We start from the raw sequence: 23847 nt of genomic DNA on the forward strand, positions 1-23847 counted from the left end.
TTCAGCTGGAGTTCCTGGTTCTGATATTGCATGCCACAATCCACTCTTGATCACAATCAAAAGCAGCCAAACTGGCCACTTGTGCACTCTGCAATTGTCCATGGATCTGTGGTGCAGCTTGGATCTCCAGGAAAAGAGAACATTGACAGAGAAGATTAATGAGAAATTGTAACAGCATGCTATTGTTCAAATCCATTTTATGTTTTGAATTAGCCCATGTTTTGTTTTCCTGTCTTAGGTGGGCAAAGAGATTCAAGTTTTATATAATGTCGAGCAATAGAAGTCACTGTTCTGAAATCATAGTGCAGAGCAAGGCTTTTGACAAGGTAGTAAAAGTATCATAACATTAGCATTTGTTTTAAATAATATTTGAAACATAATCTGAAAAATTATTCTGTTTATACAGTCAGACTGAGACCTACAAGTACTTGAAGTTTTCCCACATTTATGATAATCTCCTTGCCTTATACGGTACCTGCTGACTGTATGCACATTGTGCCTCTGTTTTATTTTCAGTTCTTGCATCCATAAATGGTTCATTGTGGAGACTTTCAGCACTGTACACGAATACAGTGTGTTGCTCGCTCTCTGTTCTTTTCTCTTGCTTAATTTCTATACACAAGAGTCTGTCACTTTTCAATACCGTTCTCACAGTTAATTTAAAAGACATTTTTGATGCAGTGCAAGGCAAATTAATTTAATTGCTATCTAAATCTTCATGGACTATGTATTATTTCACTGCTTCAATGAGCACAAATGCCTATGCACTGACAAGATTTTCAAGCAATAGTAGTAAAAATGTTATTTAATTTAGGAAGGTTGATGACCAAGATCAACTTAGTTAATTACTTAAATTGATGTTAACAATTTGTATTATTTAAAAATATATTTTAACAGCACTGCTTAAAATAATGAACTGTCAGGAGAATATGATAACTTTTTTTTGTTTCATTTAAATTTAAGTTGTTATGTTAAGAGTCAGTTTACATGATAAATTAATCACTGATGCAAAGCAGTTTTGTCTTCACATGTGCTAATATATTGTGTAGTATACGTTAGGTGTTAAGATACAAACTGTCTTGGAAGCAAATGCACTCCAGAGAGTCTTTCTGCACATCAGTCTGGTCATGCTATATTTATGCCGTAACTGGAACATCACAGTGAAGTGTAACCTCATCACGTCATCACTGCAGTTGTAGTGCAAATGATCTGCAAAATAGCTGTGTGATGTTTTCTTTGTGCATTTACCAATTCTACCTGTTCTTTCTGAGAAACGAAGCAATCGTGAAATTGAACTTTGGTATCATCATTAGGCCAACCGAAATGAGGTCCAGGAAAGGATAACTCTCCTGGAACATGTAGTCCCAATGCTAGATCAGTATTGATTCTGGGGCCTCATTTTAATAGGTAGAGTGGACTTCCCATACTTGCTCTTCATATGCTGGCAGCTTGCCTGCAAAATTTCAGATCACAAGTGATTGTTTTTGGCAATTGTCCAGAACCCTTGAACAGCAGTCATGACAAATTAAGGCAACAGTGCCACTAACAGACCAAGCATGAGGTATTATTCCCTGAAGAACAACAACCAGTTTCTAACCTCAAACATTTATTTCAGAATTTGTGCAACAGGCTTAGGAAACGAAAGGCACCATTGGGTGCATTTTTTTTAATACAATGTGTAATGCCAGGATTATGTCATATTTGCCCCTTTGTATGATTTATTTCAGCTAATTGTTAACTTTATATTCAGAAATGGCTTGCAGCCTCCTTAATTAAGATTAAAATTCCCTGAGTTCATTTTTTTTTCCCAAATCTTCTTGAGAAGATATTTCTTTCATGAACTAGTAACAGTGAATTAATAAACATCTTTATTAAGAACAGACTTATCACAATGCTGTACCAAATGTCCAGATGGAGTCTGCATCCAGAGTCTGAAAGTATTGGATGAGTTGTAAGAAATGCTGCAGATAAATGTGTCTTTTTAGGTGCTGTTCGTGTACAGTGAATCCTCTATATAACTAACACTATGAGGAGGAAATATTGAGAAATTAGTTTTGAATGTGCTTTGGTACCAGCAAAACAAATTGCATCTTGCAGTTATTTGTTTGGCGAGATAACACCTTCGCATCCAAAATAAATTCAAATACATGTGTATTTAGTTAGGCAGATTGAATTAAATATGGAAGTTTTACACTTCATTTGCAAGTATTTGATAAATTGGTTACTTATTTGATGAGGAACATGTAGAGCTGGCATCTTATCATGCTTCATCTCTTCTCAATTCTACTATATGTAACCAAATCAAAGTGATGCATGCCTCTTAATCCTGAGTTGAAAGTAGAAGTAGGGAATCAAGAACAGAATTAATTGCTTCAAAGCCAGGGCCACCACAATCCCTTGAGTTACAATCATATCAGTTAAGATTAAAGTTAGGTGGAGCTCTTGTGATGCAGTCGTAATGTCCCCGCATCTGAGCCAGGAATCCCAGCTGGTCCAGATGTATGTAATAACATATCTGAGCAGGTTGATTGATATTTACAATTAATGATTGGATTCTTCTTGTGGAGTGGTCATGCCCTACCTCTGGGTCAGAAAGCCTGTGTTCAAGTACAACCTGCTCCAGAGATGTGAGATAATGTTACTGAACTGGTTGATGCAAAAATGTTTACTATCAATGGTGCTTTACAGTTCTAATCAAAGTGTCAAATCTCATTGTTAATATGAGATAGGAAGGCATCCCTCCGGCCTCTCAATATGGCTGGCTATTTGGAAAGAAAGGGAACAAAATGACAATCAAATAAGATCAATCTTGAAATTCAGCAGGACCTACCAATTACCCATAATGAGATTCTCAGCTGCCCATCTCCCTGCCACTAACATCCACTCCCACCCCAAACCCTAATTTCAGTTTTAAAATGCCCAGTTTTACTTTGACTTATAGGAAAGGTAAGTCCCTCCTAGCAAACTTGGGGAGCTGTTATTTCCAGGATATCACCAGATTTTCAATGGCAGCATTGCCATGAAATTTTCAGACTGAGTTTTTTTTAATTCATTTGTGGAATGTGGCATTGCTGCCTGGTCAGCATTTATTGCCCATCCCTAGTTGCCCTTGAGAAGATGGTGGTGAGCTGCCTTCTTGAACAGCCACAATCCACCTGCTGTGGGTTGACCCAGAATGCAATTAGATAGGGAATTCCAGGAGTTTGACCCAGTGACAGTGGAGGAGCAGCAAGAGATTTCCAACTCAGGATGGTGAGTGGCTTGGAGGCACACTTGAAGGTGGTGGTGAGGTTATATTTGGTGAGCAGTTGATGTGGTAACATGATTTGAACTAATTTCAGTTATAAAAATGCATCCCTTATGCATGTTACCACCTTACAAATATCTTATTGATTAGCTGCAAATCCTACTCTCACAGAAACCATCATACTTTAGAACTTTGGAAGCTTGTTTTTCAGAAAGATGCACTGGAAGAATTTGGCAAATTCTTCCAGTGCATCTTCCAAAGAAACAAGCTTCCAAAGTTCTAAAGTATGATAGTGTACTTGGAGGGTGTATTCTGATCTTTTAGGAATGTTGATTCACAGTTTTCTAACAATGGGAGCGCTCAATCAATTCTCAATCTTATTCTCAAATGTACCTCAGATGATCCTGGTCCAAGGAAAATCTTCTTCATTTTGTGAGCAGTTCAGATCTGGAATGCAGTACTGGAGAGTGTGGTGGTGGAGGCAGGTTCAATTGAAGCATTCAAAAGGGAATTCTAAAGAGGAAGAATGTACAGAGTTATGGGGACAAGGTAGAGAGAGACACTAGGTAAATTGCTCATTCAGGTAAAAATGAGGACTGCAGATGCTGGAAACCCGAGTCTGGATTAGAGTGGTGCTGGAAAAGCACAGCAGGTCAGGCAGCATCCAAGGAATTGGAAAATTGATGTTTTGGGCAAAAACCCTTCATCAGGAGCCCGAAACATTAATTTTCCTGCTCCTTGGATGCTGCCTGACCTGTGCTTTTCCAGCACCACTCTAATCCAGAAATTGCTCATTCAGACAGCTAATGTAGACAAGACAGAGGACTTCCTCCTGTGCTGTGAGAAAATGTGAATTTCCTTTAAAAACAGCAACAATTTGAATTTGTATGTCACCTTCAATGCAGTCAAACATCCCAAGATGTTTCACAGGAACATGATCAAACAAAATTTGACAGCAAGCAACTCAATAAAAGATGAAGGCAGATGAACAAAGACTTCACCAAAGATGTAGATTTAATGGAACATCTTACAGGAGAAGAGAGCAAAGTCAGGAACTGAAACATTTTAGGGAAGTCCCAGTATTTAGAGATTCTGATATGAAAAGCTCTGCCTCCAAGATAAATTAATTAAAATTGCAGATGTGTAGTGGCTGGAATTAGATTAGTGTCATGGATTGTGTGCTGGAAGGAAGTTAGAGAGATAGGTAGGGGCGGGTCATGGAAGATTTGAAAACAAACTTGAGAATTTTAAATTTGAGGCATTACTGGTTTGATGGTGAAAGTGGATTGGTGAGCACAGGGATGCTGGGTGAGTGCAACTTGGTGTAATAGGGGTACCAGCAACTACTGGGAGAGCTCAAACATTTAGAGGGTACAAAATAAAAGCTACTTAATCTGAGTAAGCTGCAGGCTGAAGTGTGCAGGCCGAGGGAGGTTGGTTTGTAACAAACAATCTGTGAAAAAATCCAGCAAAAAGAGCAATTTTACAGCTCTCCTTTAAAGCAGATTATGTGGCACAGCAAAGGAAATAGATCACATGAGAATAAAGTAGAGGTATTTAGGAAATATTGTTACAGTTGTTGATGCGAAAGCAAAACGTTCTGTGGCAGAAGGTTCAAAGAAGTGTGCCCCTGTTTGGGGTTCAAGACCACCTTTCAATAAAGGCTAGGTACAATTCAAATTGAGGAATTAGCAAGCCAATCACAGAGAATTGATTTTGTTCCTGTCTTCCTATCATGTTTCTGGTAGGTACTGTCTTGGTTTCATGTTGTTGACTACTCCTGTTATTTTTTTTGTCCAGCATCCTGAGAAGTGATACCACTGAACCTATCAGGTATATACCTATCAGGCAGGGAGATTGTTGTTAAGAGAGGGAGCCATGGTTTACTAAAGAAATTGAAGCTCCTGTCAAGACGAAGAAGGCTTATGTGAGGATGAGGCGTGAAGGCTCAGTTAGAGGACTTGAGAGTTATAAGTTACCCAGAAAAGATCTAAAGAGCGATCTAAGAAGAGACAGGAGGAAACATGAGAAGTTGCTGGCTGATAGGATCAAGGAAAACCCTAAGGCCTTCTCTAGGTATTTTAAGAAATAATGGAATGACTAGAGTAAGATTAGGGCCAATCAAAGATAGTAATGGAAAATTGTGTGTAAAATCTGAGGACATAGGGGAAGCACTTAATGGATACTTCTTATAAGTATTCACATTGGAAAGGGGCGATGTTAGTGAGAGTACGGAGATATAGGCTACAACATTTGATGGGATTACCGTTGACAAAGAGAGGTTTTTTAGCAATTTTGCGAGATCTGAAAATAGTTAAGTCTCCTGGGCCAGATGGGATTTATCCTCAGATTCTCTGGGAAACCAGGGAAGAGATTGCAGAGCCTTTGGCTTTGATCTTTATGTCATCATTTTTACAGGAGTAGTGCCAGAAGACTGGACGATAGCAAATGTTGTTCCCTTGTTTAAGAAGAGGAGTCGGGACAACCCTGTTAATTATGGGTCAGTGAGCCTTACTTTGGTTGTGGCTAACATGTTGGAAAAGGTTATAAGAGATAGGATTTATAGTCATCTGGAAAGGGATAATTTGATTAGGGATAGTCAACACGGCTTTGTGAAGTGTAGGTCATGCCTAGCTAAGCTTATTGAGTTCTTCGAGAAGCTGACAAAACAGGTGGATGAAGGTAAAGCGGTTGATGTTGTGTATATGGACTTCATTAAGGCATTTGATAAGGTTCCACATGGTAGGCTATTGCACAAAATACAGATTTTTGGGATTGAAGATGATTTAGCAGTTTGGATTAGAAATTGGCTAGCTAAAAGAAGACAGAGGGTGGTGGTTGATGGGAAATGTTCATCCAGCTGCTCAGCTACCAGTGGTGTGCCACAAGGATCTTTTGTTTTGGGGCCACTGTTGTTCGTCATTTTTACAAATGATCTGGATGTGGGCATAGAAGGATGGGTTAATAAATTTGCGGATGACACTAAGGTCGGCAAAGTTGTGATAGTGCCGAAGGATGATGTGGATTACAGAGGGACATAGATAAGACGTGGAGCTGGGCTGAGAAGTGGCAAATGGAGTTTAATGCAGAAAAGTGTGAGGTAGTTCAGAAGAAGTAACAGGAATGTAGAGTATTGAGCTAATGGTAAAATTCTTGGCAGTATAGATGAACAGAGAGATGTTGGTGTCCAGGTGCATAAATCCCAGAAAGTTGCCACCCAGGTTGATAGGATTGTTAAGAAAGCATATGGTGTGTTAGCATTTATTGATAGGTGGATTGAGTTTCGGAGCCACGAGGTCATGCTTCAGTTGCACAAGATACTGGTATGGCCACACTTGGAGTATTGTGTGCAGTTCTGGTCATCCTTAGAGGAAGGATGTGGAAAGGGTTTAAAGAAGATTTACTAGCATGTTGCATGATATGGAAGGAAGGTCTTATGAGGAAAGGCTGAGGAAACTGGAACTGTTTTCATTGGAGAGAAGAAAGTTGAGAGGTGACTTAATCAAGAAGTTTACGATCATCAGAGGGTTAGATAGGATGGACTGTGAAAGCCTTTTTCATCGGATGGTGAAGGCTAACATAGTTTTAAATTGAGGGGTGACAGATATTAGGGGTAGTTTCTTCATTCAGAGAGTAGTAGAAGTGTGGAACAGCCTGCCTGGAACAGTGGTAGACCAGCTGACATTAAAGGCATTTAAATGGGCATAGAACATACATATGGATAATAATGGAACGGTGTAGGTTAGATGGGCATCAGATTATTTTCACAGGTCAGTGCAACATTGAGGGCTAAAGTGCCTGTACTGTGCTGTAACATTCTATGTTCTATGTCAAACAGCAAAGGATTCATACTCAATAAACAGAATACTGGACTATGGCATGGCCACATGTTTCTCCTTTTCTTGACAGATGAACTGAGCACTATACACTTTCAGTGATAGTGAAAATGAAGCTGTGAAACCTCATACCATAATCCAAGAGATGGTTTGGTTCAATAAAACTGCAGATGCACTGAGTGTAATATAAGCAATGATATTGTGTATGTTGCTATTCTCAATACAATAATGATGCCACTCACTTAACCTTTACACTGTGCTTGGCTTTAATACAAAAGCTATTTCTTGAAAGAAAACGCGCCGATATTGAAACTGATTGTTTATTGGATAAAATTAACCAAGATGTATCACTCAATATCCTTGGAAGGCCTATCGAAACCCTTTCCCCAAAGCTATGTCATGTGGCACATGATGATTATATGCATTGAAAATATAGAGTGACTAAATTTGCAGCTCAGACTCTACTGAAGTATTTCATGCCCTCTCTCATGTTGTATTTGACAATTAATTAAGAGGAGGTGGTGGTGTGTGAGTATCTCCCATTTGTCCACTTACCCTTGTGAATGTTAGGTCTGACGTGGAAAAACCTGAAGTGGGTTTCCTGTCCCACAGCTATTTCAGGCCATGAATTAACAACCACGAAGGGGTCCAGTCAGCCACCACAAATATTAACCAAGCAGTAAGCAGCTTGTTTTCATGTGAGGGGACAGACAAGGAAACCGGCATAGGTTGTTTGTGATCTCTTGCAATAGGGTCCCTCCTTCAAAGTACTCAGTGCCTGATCAAGGCATTAAACATTGGAAAGCAGAGTCTCAACTGAGAACCAACCTCTGCTGTTGCTGCCAATCCCCCTTACATACCATCCCCTGTGGCCCCAAGCCCACAAAACCCTGCTTTATCTAACTGTGGTTGGGTTCACTTCATAATAGTAGGCGTGCAGTGGCTTACTGCCTCCCCAGTGGAGCTGCTGAGAAAAATGAGTGGTGAGCTGCTCTGTATGGGTGTGCCATTTGTTCTGAGGGTTCCTGATCCTGGGGAAGGCTTATCTCTGGCCACTTAAAGGAACTTAATAACACAGCCATCCCAGAGGAAACAATACATGTCTCTCATTAATTCACCTCCCAGAAAATGGGACCACAAACTGCTCCATCATATCCACTCTTATTATCAATTATATTATTCACTTTGTGCATCCTACAGTAATCAGCCTGTCTGACCTGTGAGCTAGTGATTTTGTGTGGCTGAAATTTTTAATCCTTCCCATGCTGTTCCCAGCCATAAAGAATACAATTTAACAATTGCGTGCAGACAAAACATTAATTAACTGTTCATGAATAGCGTAACAAGCAGTATCCCTCACCCTAAAATATAATTTCTGTATTACCATCATCCTCGTGATCACAGCACAGACACACACCAAACACCAAAGAATTCTGATTCCGTGAGTTGGAATGTGAAGCTTGAATAGTAGCTGATGGGCACTTGGTATTCAAACTTAACTGTGAGCATGATATTTTAAACATCCATATTAATGGCTTCTGGAAGATTTTGTTTTGAGTGGCAAGAGCTTCCCCATCAGCAGTGTAAGGGACATTTGTCTGGATATCTCAATCACCTGATAGTCATTGTAACAGTGTTGAATGGAGTTGCAGTTCAGGGCCATGTGGAATCCCAATGTCCAGAATTTGTGGGAATTGACTGGGAAATTGATACTTCTGATAAGCAATTCTCCTGCATCTGGAACCATCTAAAAAAGCCCAAAAAGCCAAGAATTTTAAAGAGTTCTAACTCAGTTAAGCTTAATAATTACCCAGCAAATGTTAGACTATTAAAAATTTAAGGTGACTTCTGGGTAACAATTAAACTAAACTCCAAGTCATCACTGACAACCTGCCTATCACCAATGACATATCCGACCTCTTGTTCTTAATCCACTGTAACTGTTCCAAAAGTTCTCCTTGACAAAATTCTAACCATTTGTGAATTATCTTCTGGAAAGTAATATAACACTGTTGACTATTATCAACTAAGCACTTTTGCAACTTGAACAAGCATTAACTGGGTGTTGGGATAGCACATCATTGAATATAGTCTTAAAGGGAGTTGAATATATTGGTCATTACTCCACAAATTAAAAAATACAATGAGGCATAAAATAGTGTTTAGAAGTTGCAATTAATCCTTATTCTGAAGGAATAAAGTCAAAACTAAAAATTCTATTAATTATTTGAGAAAAGCTGAAGAAGTGTGCCATTGGGAGCATTTGTAATCATTATTATCTTGAAGTAAGCATTATATTCCATCAGATACTCAACTAAAAATGAATTGTCAAAATCCTATGATGTTACTTTAATTCTAAGTCTGCAATTGTACGCCATGTAGTGTACTGGAGAGCTGATGTGAAGTTTTCACTTAATGATTACCTAGCTTTTTCTTCTTGTTTTAGGACTTTGCCATTATGTTTGTGCATCACTTTGCAACAATAGCACTTATAACGTTTTCATATGTCAACAACATGGTGCGTGTAGGAACACTGGTCATGTGCCTTCATGACGCATCTGATTTTCTTTTAGAGGTAAGGAAAGTGTTCATTCCTTTTCCTGGCTACAATCAGTTCTGAAGAATGATCATGGGATACAAAATATTAACTTTGCTTTCTCTCCACAGATGCTGCCAGATATGCTGAGCTTTTTCAGCAATTTCTATTTTTGTTTCTAATTTCCAACATCAGTAGTCCTTTTTTTCCGAAGAATTTTGTACGGGTCAAGAATTTTGCCTCTCATTGTTCTATATTCCATTAAGTACAGGCCCAATCTACTCAACCTCTGTTCACAAACAGGCCATCCATACCTACGACTGTATCAGCCAAGTGAAACTTCTCTGGACTGATTCCTGTGCCAGTATACCTTTTCTTGGATAAGGCCTAAAACAATTGACACTGTTCCAGTTGTGATCTGACAAGTGCCTTATATAGTTTCAGCAAAACCTCTCTACTTTCATACTATGTTCCCTTTTGAAATAAAGATCAACATTTCATTTGCTTTCTCCATCATCCATGGCACTTTGTTGCTAGCTTTTTGTGGTCTATGGGTGAGGAGTCCCAAATCCATCTGTTTTGTGGCTTTTTGCTGTCTTTCTCCATTTAAATAATATGCAGCTCCTCTATTCTTCCTGCCAAAGTGTATAACCTTACATTTTCCCACATTATGGTCCATTTGCCATGTTTTCACCCACTCACTTAAACTGTCTATATCCCACTGCAGACTCTGTGCTATCCTCACCACTAGCTGTTCCACATACCTTAGTGTCATCTGGAAACGTGGCTATTGCACACTCACTTTCCTCATCCAGGTCATTAATATTGCAAGCACTTGTGGCCCCAGCACTAATCCCTGTGGTACACCACAAGTTACAGTTTACTTGGGCGTGGGCGGCACGGTGGCACAGTGGTTAGCACTGCTGCCTCACAGCGCCAGAGACCCGGGTTCAATTCCCGCCTCAGGAGACTGTGTGGAGTTTGCACGTTCTCCCCGTGTCTGCGTGGGTTTCCTCCGTGTGCTCCGGTTTCCTCCCACAATCCAAAAGATGTGCAGGTCAGGTGAATTGGCCATGCTAAATTGCCCGTAGTGTTAGGTAAGGGGTAAATGTAAATGTCGGGGTAGGGGTATGGGTGGGTTGCGCTTCGGCAGGGCGGTGTGGACTTGTTGGGCCGAAGGGCCTGTTTCCACACTGTAAGTAATCTAATCTATTCTAAAATCCTCCCTTATCCAAACTCTCTATCTTCTATATTAGTCAGTCTTGTATTGATGCTCATATACTACCTCGAACACTGTGGGCTCTTATATTATTAATTAACCTAATGAATGGTACCTTAACAAATATCTTCTGAAAATCCAAATATATTGCATCCACTGCTTCTACTTTATCCATTGTACTTGTTAGCATCTCAGACAGTTCTAGTAAATTTATCAGCCATGATTTCCCCTTCATGAAGCCATGCTGACTGTGGTTGATCACATTATCTACATCTAAATGCTATGCTATTACCTTCTTTATAATAGACTCATACATTTTTTTTGTCTCCTTCGTTAAATATTGGTGTTACACTGGCAGTTTTCTAATCCTCTTGAAGATTACTTCCAGTGCATCCACTATCGCTGTACCTACTTCCGCTAATATCCTAGGATGCATCCCATCCTTTAGTGTCCTCTGATGTATCCATCAGGTCCAGGCATCTTATCAAGCATTAGTTTCTCTAACATGTTTTTTCTAGTGATAGTTACAGGTAGTTCTCCTATAACCGTAGTTGTGTTCCTGTGCAATGCCGTCTAATAGAAAACCATGCAATAGAAATAATGGGGCTGACGGAAAAAATAGGGTTGGGCGAACCACCAAAAGTATCAGTAAAAATTGAAACAAAAATAGTTGTTAGCCTCTCACAAACGATAGCACAATCTAAGTAAATTTTTAAATTATATATTTCAATGAAATAATACAGTAAACGTAACAGTTTAAGGGGTTTCTGAATTAAATAATGCTCCTTCTGAAATTTTCCAATACTGGCCCGGCTGCTGAATTCAGTGCTATTTAAATGCTATCATGGCTTCTAACTTTCATTTCCAGCTAAGAAGTCACTTCATAATGCAGATAAAGGCATTCGAACAATGGGACTTCTCCTCAACAAGCTTATTCCCAAAAGTGTTTCCAAAGAGGAATTTTAAAAAGCAGGATATTTTCTTTTGGCGCGAGTAAAATCTTTTTTTGGGGTGTGTACAGAGCTGGGATGCTCTAAACGGCTAGCGGTTTTGATGGGTCTCGGGTTTCAGAGAGAATAAGGGACCGAGACTCTCAAATCCTCCCTCCCCCAAATTCAAACGGAGATTGGGTAACCTTGGAGTAGGCATGACTTAGGTGGGGTGGGGAGAGATGAGGGTCACCAGTGGTCCAGCCTTAGTTTCACACTTCCCTGCCCTCCCCCCGTCCACACACATACACCCTCTCTTGTAAAGTCGCCATGTGTTGAAAGTTCGGATCGCCAGCAGCTGAGCCTTTGCTTAACAAAATGCCCTACAGTCGCTGGACATCGCTGCATTTGCACCTGCTTTTGCTCCCTATCTCTCTTCCCGTTCCTCGCCCCCCGCCACCCCTCAATTCCAGTAAGTGTTCCAGCAAAATATTCCAATTTTTCACATTCCCTGACAGCAGTGGAAGTTGATCAGGGATAGGGTTTTTTTTTTTATCAAGTTGGTGGAAAATAATGTGGTATTATCCCAGAAACAATTAAACTGTTAGCCCTGGGAGCAGGTTCAAGAGTGTCACTTTGATTCTCCCACTGATGGAAGCAAACAAAACTACCTTCGTTGCAGATAGAAGCAAAAAATTACAACACAGATGACAACCTAATGCAATAGATGCACCAGCAGAATAATTCAAAGACGGCTGGTAATTCATGGAATCCCGCAATAACCGCTTTATAAAAAAAAGTCTGTAATTCACAAATCAAGTCACAGCCAAATTGTGTTTACAAAATGTGCGTTATAGGAGAACTACCTGTATTGTATTTACTTCCTCTGCTGTAGCTCCTTGAATATTTAATCATTTAGGTATGCTATTTGTGCCTTCCATAAGCACCATAATGCAGTGATAATGTTGTTAGCCCGTGCCATCATATTGTGTTCTGTGATTTTATTAGGTATGTTATTTAAAAGGATAACTACTTTTTGACACTTTAAAACAATCTAACCACCTGCTCCCCTGTATTGCTTCAGCTTTTTTTTTATTCATGGAGTATAGGGGTCTGCAGCACAGAAAAGGTCTTTCAGTGCATTAAGTCTGTACCAGTCAAAAACAACTACCTAACTATTCTTATCCCATTTTCCAGCGCTTCACCTTTAGCTTTATGAGCCTTGGTATTGCAAGTGTACATCTAAATACTTCTTAAATGTTGTGAAGGTTTCTGTCTCTACCACCCTTGCAGGCAGTGAGTTCCAGATTTCCACCATCCTCTGAGTTTAAAAAAAACCTCCAAACCTCTTACCCCTTACCTTAAATCTAAACCCTGGGTCATTGGTCCTTCAACCAAGGGGAATTTTTTTCCCATCCACCCTGTCTTTTCCCCTCATAATTTCATACATCTCAATCATGTATCCGCTCAGTCTCCTCTGTTCCAAGGAAAACAATCCCAATCCGTCCAATCCCTCTTCATAACTGAAAAAAAGAACTGACAGTTCATAACTAAGAGATCGGCAAGTCTATCCTTTGGATAATTAGCCATTATAATGTTTTGTTGACTTTCAAGTGTTAATTAGTTTCAACTTGGTAGGTGCTCCATTTAACTGAAAATGGCAGTTTCAATAAATTGTAGTAATTTATTGTTTATTTAGTGCGATTTCTAGCTTCTTGGATTATGACCATTAAAGAATACTTCATTATTTTGGCATGGAACCTAACGCATTTACATTGTTGATATTGGATGATTAGCTATTTAGAGTACATGGAGGGATGCTGGAGTCATAAAGGTGGCATGGGCAAATGGGCTAGCATGGGACTTGGACTGGGTTGAGGTATTTGGGAGGCTTTAATCACTTTTGGGAGTTGAGACATAGGCCCAGAAAGTCTAATCAGGTTTGGAGATCCCATTCGGGTTTGGTTTTCAGGAGAGTGAGGGGCAGAGTGGCAAATAGTTGAATTGATTGTTTGGTAAATGGATTAGAGGGCAGTGTGCCAAGTGAATTGAGATATATGTGGATTGAGGGCTAATGTGTCCTGTGGGTGAAGAAGGGCAGTGTGCCAGGTGAGTGAGAGGGTAGCGTGCTAATTGGGTGAGGGGCTAGGGTACCAAATGGGTAAGGGAGGTTGAGCACCTACATGGTTAGGATGGTTGGATCGGTGCTGCTTTGGTAGGAGGAAGTGTTGAGCCAGTAGGAAGAGTAGGCGAAAGTGAGGACTGCAGATGCTGGAGATCAGAGTCAAGAGTGTGGTGCTGGAAAAGCACAGGTCAGGCAGCATCCGAGGAGCAGGAAAATCAACATTTTGGGCAAAAGCCCTTCATTAGTAAGAGTGTCAAGTCCAGCTGGGATAAGTTGGGGATGTGGGATGTAGGATCAGGTGAGGGGATCATGGTATGATGGTGTCAAGAAGGGGAGGGTGATAGATCTGGCAAATCAAGTCAGGGACACAGAACTGGGTCCAGCAGTGTTCAGTCAGTGCTGGCATGTCAGTTTGAGGCAAAGGTTGACAGTCCTTCTGTGTCAGGGCTGCATGGTGCCACATCCAAAGGTGTCAGGTTAAGGTTAGGTGTCTGAGCATTATGGGAGGTGAAGAGGGAGTTGACAGTGCACAGTGTTATTGAGTCAGGTCTGCCTAGACCTGGCTTGCATGGGTGTTTTTAGTCAGGGTGGGCTGTTGTTAATTGCTGTGGTACTGGGTTGGGGAATTGTCAGTCTGGTGTAGTTTGGTCAGGTCAGGGTTGAGGTTTGGGTTTCAGGGTGCTGTCAAGTCCAATGGGATAGGCAGGAGCTGGAAGAACACAGCAAGCCTGATGCTGCCTGGCTTGCTGTGTTCTTCCAGCATCCTGTCTGTCTACTTTGGCTTCAAGCATCTGCAGCTTGTTTGTTTCTAGTCAAGTCCAGTAAGACAGAGTCTTAACAAGGGTGTGTTAGTTTGGAGTTTTCAGGGATAGTTGTCAGTTCTAGTGGGGTCAGATTAGAGGATTTGGATCAAGATCATGGGTTGTGTAAGGAGCCAAGATTGTCAAGTCAGGGCATATGAGGGTCAATATGGTTTAGTTGGGGACTATCTGTGATGAGTTAAGGGTTCAGGTTTAATAGCTATGCAAGAGTTGGAGCAGGTTTTTAATCCTGTAACCATAAAGTTGAGAGTCTGAATCCTCTGAAGTATTCTTCTCTAAGGGATTTTTTCAGAGGTTAGATACAAGTTGATTGTCTGAATGAAATTTCAATTTTCCAGACATTGGGATCTCCAGATGGTCCCGACATAACTGCAGTCTATACCTCTGCAACTATCTGGCAATTGAAATTTCAAGGTCATTGTTTGGAGGACCTAGATGTTCCTTCTAACTGGTCCCTATTGAATAGGTACACCAGTAAACCCAACCCTGGAGTAAAAAGATAAAAATTAGCATGTGTATCACACATAGGGTGGGTATACAGGTAACAAACCACAAAATTGTACAGCTTGCCTCTTCCTGAGCCCAAAAGAAGATTCATCCCATGAACTCATTATAAATTGTCCTGCTAAAACCTCAAAAACAGCACAATTGATAGTAATTATTTTATAAGTTTATTCACACATGGCAGATTACCTTTACCAACTAGATTTCTTTTTATGTTTGACTTAAATAGATTTCATAAAAGAGATCCTTTATCTATAGATTTTCAAAGACGATTGTCTTTATGCAATAAATGGAATTAACCATAAATTAATCAGTCTGTCAGTTCTGAAGCACATAATTGACTTATTACTCCTTTTGAAGTGTTATGTATAAGCTCGCTTCTTGATTTTCCTGCTTATTCCATTTATATTATTCATTTTACTGAACTTAATTAGCTAACACAAATCAATATGTCAGTTACTTTGTATATATGACCAAGAATCATAGATTTTAGTTAAACAAGAAAATATTTCAAAGTTTTTGAGTCCATCACATATAATGATCCTGGTACAGTAATATTATTTTTCACTAGACACAGATTAATCAATTGCTGAGTCACTTTTGACCTAGTTCAGAACTCTTCTGGAGAGCAGCCTATTCAATACATGCAAATGTTGGTCAGACATTGAAAATCTAAACTATGTTTTCTTAATTCACAGGCAGCTAAAATGGCAAACTACGCCAAGTGTCAAAGATTATGTGACCTCCTGTTTGTAATGTTTGGCTTGCTCTTTGTTAGTACGAGGCTTGGCCTTTATCCAATGTGGTGAGTAAGCTTTCAATCAAATAGTTCAATTTGTTTAACAGGAACTTTTCAGTTCTCACTTTTTCAAGCATACTGAAAATGTAATTACAACAGAAAAGGAGAGCATTTAGTTAAATAATCTTATTCAACAGAAACAGTAAGACTGAAGTGGAATAAATTTAAAATGATCTCAATTGTTCCTAAACAACTGAGGATTATTAAAATTATGACTTTGTTTTTGCTTTGGCAAACTGAAGTTTCCTCTTGTAACTAGTTTGCACATTCTCCCTGTGTCTGCATAGGTTTCCTCTGGATGCTCCGGTTTCCTCCCACAATCCAAAGGTGTGCCGGTTAGATGAATTGGCCATGCCAAATTGCCCATAGTGTTAAGAGCATTAGTCAGAGGGCAATGGGTCTGGGTGATTACTCTTCAGAGGGTCGGTGTGGACTTGTTGGGCCGAATGGCCTGTTTCCACACTGTAGATAATCTAATCTAATCTAAAAACTATATCTCTAAATGACTGCCATCTTTTTCTTTAAATATTATATTTCCAAATGTTTCCTCCACACTCATTGAATTATCCACGACAATGAACATTACCCCAATGCTGCACCAAAGTTGATTAACTAAGTGGAACAACTGTCAGTAATAAGATGTGCCAATTTCTTTGACTGGGCCGTTCATCCCTTTTACCCAGGAGATCCTAGCTCAAGATGAACAAATATACATCAAAGATGAGCCTAAATCAAATACTAATTAAGATGTGTTAGAGTAAAGATCTCATTCATGAGAAGGCAACTTTCAAATGACATGGTTGCCTTCCTGGACTTTTCAAATGCTTTATCAATTTAATCCCTATTTAATAAATTCAGAATGAAATGGAGAGTGATCTTAATATTGATGCTATTTGCAGAAACACAGGTTAAAGACACTCTGATTTCCCGTAAAAGTTCTCTACTTTCTGTTGCTTAAGACTAAATGTGATCCTTGACATATTCTTGCTTGCATGAATGCAAGAAATGTTTCAATTAAGACTTCTTTTCCCTATCTCTCCTTCATAACACTGTTTCCTTAATTTTATTTATCTTCTGAACCTGATAATACCCTTGTCTCTGATGGCGTCTCGATGAAGCAGTTTAGAATTTCTGTGTTATTAAAAAAAGATTGTTTTCGTTGTTCTCCCATTCCAATTCACTGTGTTTCTTTGTTCTGACAATTTTTTTCCCTGCTTTCATTTGCTGTCATCCATTACTGATCTTAGAATGACAATAGATTGTAGTGAGAAGCAAGTATTTGTCCTAAATAATGTACATGTTAGGGAAACATTCAAGTGTATAGAAACTAAATTAATAATGTGTTCATTATTAAAATTTACCTTTTGCATAATTTATGAGCATAAAGCCACTTTATTCAAGTACATCACCAAGAATGCCTGAGGACTGTTAATAAAATCAATGTTTTTTTTATTTGTGAGTGACCTCCATGGCACTTGACTTAATGTGTGTAAAAAAAATTACTAATTTGCCTTGAAATCTGGCATATCTCAAACACTCTTAAAGTTCTTTCTTCATATCATGAAATCTTCAAATAACATATGATAAACTTGTTGAGGTTGAATTTAGTTCTTCAACAACTATCTTTGTCATTCCAGTTACACAGTTTCAATAGCTGCCATCGTCTTTGTCAAAGTTCTGAGGTGGTCAGCCAAATCTCTGGCCAATGATTTTGATGGTTTCAGTTTTGAGATTGTTGTGTACAATGAAGAACAAATATCAAAAAAGCAGCAAATAATTGTCTTAAAGTTTAAAACCTCAATTCAACATTTGGCTTCAATGATGTATATGACACTTCTGGAAATACTCAATAGAGTTTCTGCCATACACTGACGGCCAGCCATTTATTTACACTTTTTATACAAAATTTTCACAAGAGTTTAAAAAGATACAGCAGCTTCTCAAACTTTTACTGTTGACTTGGTTTAGGTATTACTAAAGCTTTTGAGGTAAATCATTTCAGTCAAAATCTAGCCTTCACAAAGAATTTAAAATCGAAAATTGTGACAAATATTATTTTAAATTTGCAACATCAAAATTAGATAGTCATAGAGATGTACAGCATGGAAGCAGACCCTTCGGTCCAATTCGTCCATGCTGACCAGGTATCCCAACCTAATCTAGTCCCACCTGCCAGCACCCGGCTCATATACCTCCAAACTCTTCCTATTCATATGCCTTTTAAATGTTGCAATCGTATTAGCCTCCACCACTTCCTCTGGCAGCTCATTCCATAAACATACCACCCTCTGTGTGAAAAGGTTGCCCCTTAGTTCTCTTTTATATCTTTCCCCTCTCACCCTAAACCTATGTCCTGTAGCTCTGGACTCCCCGACCCCAGGGAAAAGACTTTGCCTATTTATCCTATCCATGCCCCTCATGATTTTATAAACCTCTATAAGATCACCCCTCAGCCTTTGATCCTCCAGGGAAAACAGCCCCAGCTTAGTCAACCTTTCCCTATAGGTCAAATCCTCCAACCCTGGCAACATCCTTTCGAATCTTTTCTGAACCCTTTCATGTTTCACAACATCCTTCCAATAGGAAGGAGACCTGAATTGCATGCAATATTCCAACAGTGGTCGAACCAATGTCCTGTACAGCAGCAACGTGACCTCCCAACTCCTGTACTCAATACTGTGACCAATAAAGGAAAGCATACCAAATGTCTTCTTCACTATCCTATCTACTTGCGACTCCACTTTCAAGGAGCTATGAATCTGCACTCCAAGGTCTCTTTGTTCAGCAACATTCCCTAGGACCTTACCATTAAGTGTATAAGTCCTGTTAAGATTTGCTTTCTCAAAATGCAGCACCTCATATTTATCTAAATTAAACTCCATCTGCCACTTTTCAGCCCATTGGCCCATGTGATCAAGATCCCGTTGTAATCTGAGGTAACCATCTTTGCTGTCCACTACACCTTCAATTTTGGTGTCATTTGCAAACTTACTAACTATACCTCTTATGCTCACACCCAAATTATTTATATAAATGATGAAACGTAGTGGACCCAGCACCAATCCTTGTGGCACTTCACTGGTTACAGGCCTCCAGTCTGAAAAACAACCCTCTACCACCACCCTCTGTCTTCTACCTTGAGCCAGTTCTGTATCCAAATGGCTAGTTTTCCCTATATTCCATGAGATCTAACCTTGCTAACCAGTCTCCCATGGGGAACCTTGTCGAACACCTTACTGAAGTCCACATAGATCACATCTACTGCTCTGCCCTCATCAATCCTCTTTGTTACTTCTTCAAAAACCTCAATCAAGGGTTTGTGAGACATGATTTCCCATGCACAAAGCCATGCTGACTATCCCTAATCCAGTCCTTGCCTTTCCAAATACATGTAGATCCTGTCCCTCAGGATTTCCTCCAACAACTTGCCCATCACTGAGGTCAGGCTCACTGGTCTACAGTTCCCTGACTTGTCCTTACCACCCTTCTTAAAAAGTGACACCACGTTTGCCAACCTCCAGTCTTCCAGCACGTCACCTGTGACTATCGATGATACAAATATCTCAGCAAGGCGCCCAGTAATCACTTCTTTAGCTTCCCACAGAGTTCTAGGGTACCTGATCAGGTCCTGGGATTTATCCACTTTTATGCATTTCAAGATATCCAGCACTTCCTCCTCTGTAATACGGTCATTTTTCAAGATGTCACTGTCTATTTCCCTACTTTCTATATCTTCCATGTCCTTTTGTACAGCAATTGCTGATGTAAAATATTTGTTTAGTATCCCCCCCATTGATAGAATTATAGAATCACAGACTTTTACAATAGAAAAAGAGGCCATTCGACCTGTACAAGTTCCCGATAGAGCTTCCTAGCTCATTCCATTCTCCAACCCTGACTCCACAGCCGTCTAAGCATAGGCATAAATAATGCACTGAAACTGTTGTAAGTTCATTGTGTATATACATCCTTAAACCTCTGTGATCAGATGTATTTATTTTTATGTCCTTGTGGATTTTTCTGTAAAACTGTCTGTGATGCTCCATGGATCCACCTAGTGTTGAAACAATCCTTCAAGCATATCACAATGTGTAAAACCCTGGCAGCTTAACAAATGGTTTGTTTAACACCAATACAAACAAACAGTGATGGAAAAATCAATTTTACAAATCAGACTTTGTACTATCAAATCTCAAATTAAGTCTGTAATTCTTTATATGGCTACAAATAGTTACATGACTATAGAGCAAGCATTGTTGGAAAGATTTAGAGATCATTAATATCTATTTGTAGATAATTGCCTTCCATTTTAAATATGAGAGCATTTTAAAAAGAGAAGTGTATGGAGCAGTTGGATTGTGAAGGTCAAGTAAACTCCTGGAGGATAATGATATTCAAGTAGTTCAGAGAGCTTGTATTGAAAATCTTTCTAAAATCCTGTATGCAATCAAAACGCACTGCATTAATTGCCTTACTATGTTTCTGGTGTGATGCTCAAAAAACAATTCTTGAAATATACACAGCTATTGTCTAGAATGAAATTGAAGGCTGAAGACAGTCACAATGAACAGTCACACCTTCATTTCCCGTGAAGTGAGCAGAAGGTGAAATCAAGTTTGACACACAAACTCCATTTACCTCAGGTGCTTTTAGGGCTGGCAAGGTGTGGGATGGCTCATAAAGAACATAAAAGCTCAATAAATGAGGCTCTGCAATAGAGACGGTTTGACACAACCTCAGACTTGCCCAGCCATTATATATGGCAGTTGAATTGAAAAGGAAAGGCCGTAACATTCTCAGGGGATTTTAGTTTGTATCAGTCATTCAAATGAAGTGACTTCAGGTGTTCATTTGAATGAGAGCCCAACAGCGGGAGGCATTTTAGGAAGCTAGTGCTGAGAGGTGAGGTTTGGTGAAGCGCTAGAATGGAGAGTGAGGAGCCAAGTGTGGAGGTGGGGAGCCAAAGTAGTGCTGGTAGAGACGAGAGTACTAGAGGGAATTTGTAATTATAATTTGTACAAAGTTAAATTGCCACCATCAAGTAAGAAATTCTAATGAGTCGAGAAATACTTACCCATCTTTGAGTTGAACAAAACTTTCCTGGGAGAGAATGAGGACTGCAGATGGGGGAGATCAGAGTCAAGATTGTGGTGCTGGAACAGCACAGCCAGCCAGGCAGCATCCATGGAGCAGGAGTATCGACGTTTCGGGCATAAGCCCTTCATCAGGAATGAGGAATTTCCTGAGGCCTATCACTAGTTCGTAACATCAAAAGGATGCATGGCTTCACTGGCAAGATGTTGTATGGACTTTACACTAATTTATTTTTTTTTTGAAAATGTGAGAACATTGTACATAGCCTCACCTACTGTAAGTCAGGTTTAATAATGAGTCTGTCATCTGTTTGATGTATGCTGCATTCTGTAGCAACTGAGAGAGGCATGAACTTGATGGAGTGGTATGAAGGGTACACAGAATAAAAAGGAAAGGGAGGGTGTTAGATAGTCTCCTGAAGGAACTCAGCTACTGCCGCTGACTGGTCACTTACTCCATCATAACATAAGCATAAATAGCTGCAACAAAATAATTCACACTGAAACACCTCTGTCTCACCACCCATGTTCTGTCCATACTGAGCATTAAGATGCACAATGAAGAGTTTGTCAAATGTTAACATGTAGCATGCAATTCCAGGGCAGAGAAGGTGTTTTATATGAATTGGCCTAGGAAACTTAGTACTGAAGGGACAGGGGATGCCCTGATATAACTATGGTGTAAAACTTCCTTAATTGTGCCTTGGATAATTACCCACCTTGAACTTTTACTGAATGATGTTTCTTGCATCTAGAGCAGAGTTAAATAGTTTGAGTACTCCTGGAAAATCACAGCCAGTCAGGCAGCATTCAAGGAAAAGGAGAATCGACATTTCGGACATAAGCCCTTCATTGGGAATGAGCCTCATTTCTGATGAAGGGCTTATGCCCGAAACATCGATTTTCCTGCTCCTCGGATGCTTGGTAGAATTTGATGCAATGAGCTTATAAAAATAGAGACAGGAGGGAGCCATTTGGCTCTTCCAACTCCTCCATGTGATCTTTTTTAGCTATGCATTTCCATATCAACATGTCAAAATAAGTCAATCCATTCTATTTTCTTTTGAAAGATGAAATTGGTGTTTTTAACTGAAAATTGAAATCAAACTTGCCAGTGGTAGCGAGGACATTATGACCCGACGGATTAAACCTTAACAGCAATTTATGTGACAGGAGATATTACAATCTAACCTATTGAGTGTATTATAACATGAAGCTTATTATCTCTCCTTATTATAAATACTCAGCATTCTGTTGCTTTATTGAAATATGTATCTAAGTTTAACTCATTGGCTCAAAATCCTTGAAAAGAATGGCATATAGTTCTGTATGCAATTGCAAGCTCTGAGTGATATTGTTTCTTGGGTCAAAACCACTGACAGTATGATATGGTCTGAGTGCATCCCTGTGTGTTAGCTCATGGAACATATCCCATAAAGACTGGCTTCTAGTTGAGACAGATGTCTTGAAATTTATAAGCAGAAAGTGAGGACAGCAGATGCTGGAGATCAGAGTTGAAGAATGTGCTCCTGGAAAATCACAGCCAGTCAGGCAGCATCCAAGGAACAGGAGAGTCGACATTTCGGACATAACCCTTCATCAGGAATGAGCCTCATTTCTGATGAAGGGCTTATGCCCGAAACATCAATTCTCCTGCTCCTCGGATGCTGCCTGACATACTGTGCTTTTCCAGCACCACACTCTCAACTCGTGAAATTTATTAGCAAATCTAACTCTTTACACTGTTTTAAGTTTCCAGACTTATACATAGTCTGCATTCCAAGTTTACTAATGTTCCAACAACTTTACATGACTGTAACATTACATATAGCTGACAAACTGACTAACTACATACTGCACTGACTCCATTGCATTAAAAGAAGACCACCAAAGGTGAAGAATGGACATTTATACTGGAATGTCACATGTCATACTGTTATCTAACTGTTTAACAGGTAGGCTGTCTTTCATGAACTGATGTACTCATAAAGTAATCCTAATTTTTCCTTTAAAGAATATAAACCTATTCCTCATAAACATATGTGAGGATGTCATAAGACTTTAAGATATGAGAGCAGAAATTAGGCCATTGAGTCTGCTCCGTCATTCAACCATGGCTGTTAAGTTTCTCAACCCCATTGAATTGAATCGAATTGAATTTATTGTCACGTGTACCGAGGCACAGTGAAAAGCTTTGTCTTGTGAGCAATACAGGCAGGTCACATAGCTAAATAGCATAGATAAGTAAATAATAGGTAAACAGCAGCAAAAGCAAAGACACAGATACAGGCAAATGTTCAGAGTTTGTGAGTCCATTCAGTATTCTAACTACAGTAGGGTAGTAGCTGTTTTGAAGCCGGCTGGTGCGTGTGTTCAGGCTTCTGTACCTTTTCCCCGATGGTAGAGGTTGTAGCAAAGCATTGCCAGAGTGGGATGGATCTTTGAGAATGCTGGCAGCCTTTCCTTGACATCGGATGGATTCTATGAATGGGAGGTTGGCTTTTGTGATTGTCCGGACTGAGTTCACCACTCTCTGTAGCCATCTCCAACCTTGAAAGGTACAGTTACCATACCATGTAGCGATACATCCAGACAGAATGCTCTCGATGACGCACCTATAAAATTTGGCAAGAGTACTCGCTGTATGCCAAATTTCCTCAGCTGCCTGAGGAATAAGAGATGTTGTTGGGCTGTCGTAATCAGTGAATCCACATGAAGAGTCCAAGAAAGCTTGATGT

General features: G+C 39.7%; 1 protein-coding gene and 1 long non-coding RNA gene across 5 annotated transcripts in view; one reads left to right on the forward strand and one right to left on the reverse strand.

Annotated features, from left to right (window-relative positions):
* The window catches only part of cers6 (ceramide synthase 6), a 255237-nt gene that overhangs the window by 216671 nt on the left and 14719 nt on the right, over window positions 1-23847 (forward strand). For both annotated transcript variants that reach the window (XM_043693925.2, XM_043693926.2), the window contains exons 7-8: window positions 9530-9658; window positions 15916-16022. In XM_043693925.2, the coding sequence (XP_043549860.1) occupies window positions 9530-9658; window positions 15916-16022 (236 nt within the window). The remainder of the gene's footprint in view (window positions 1-9529; window positions 9659-15915; window positions 16023-23847) is intronic.
* Window positions 1-23847, reverse strand: part of LOC148149638 (uncharacterized) — a 62091-nt gene that overhangs the window by 5256 nt on the left and 32988 nt on the right. For all 3 annotated transcript variants that reach the window (XR_015757702.1, XR_015757701.1, XR_015757703.1), the window contains exon 2: window positions 3641-3760. This is a non-coding gene — a long non-coding RNA (uncharacterized LOC148149638). The remainder of the gene's footprint in view (window positions 1-3640; window positions 3761-23847) is intronic.

Source organism: Chiloscyllium plagiosum, unplaced genomic scaffold (genome assembly GCF_037043375.1).
Source record: "Chiloscyllium plagiosum isolate Xiang-an unplaced genomic scaffold, Cpla_swu_hap1 HiC_scaffold_7, whole genome shotgun sequence".
Lineage (NCBI taxonomy): Eukaryota > Metazoa > Chordata > Chondrichthyes > Orectolobiformes > Hemiscylliidae > Chiloscyllium > Chiloscyllium plagiosum.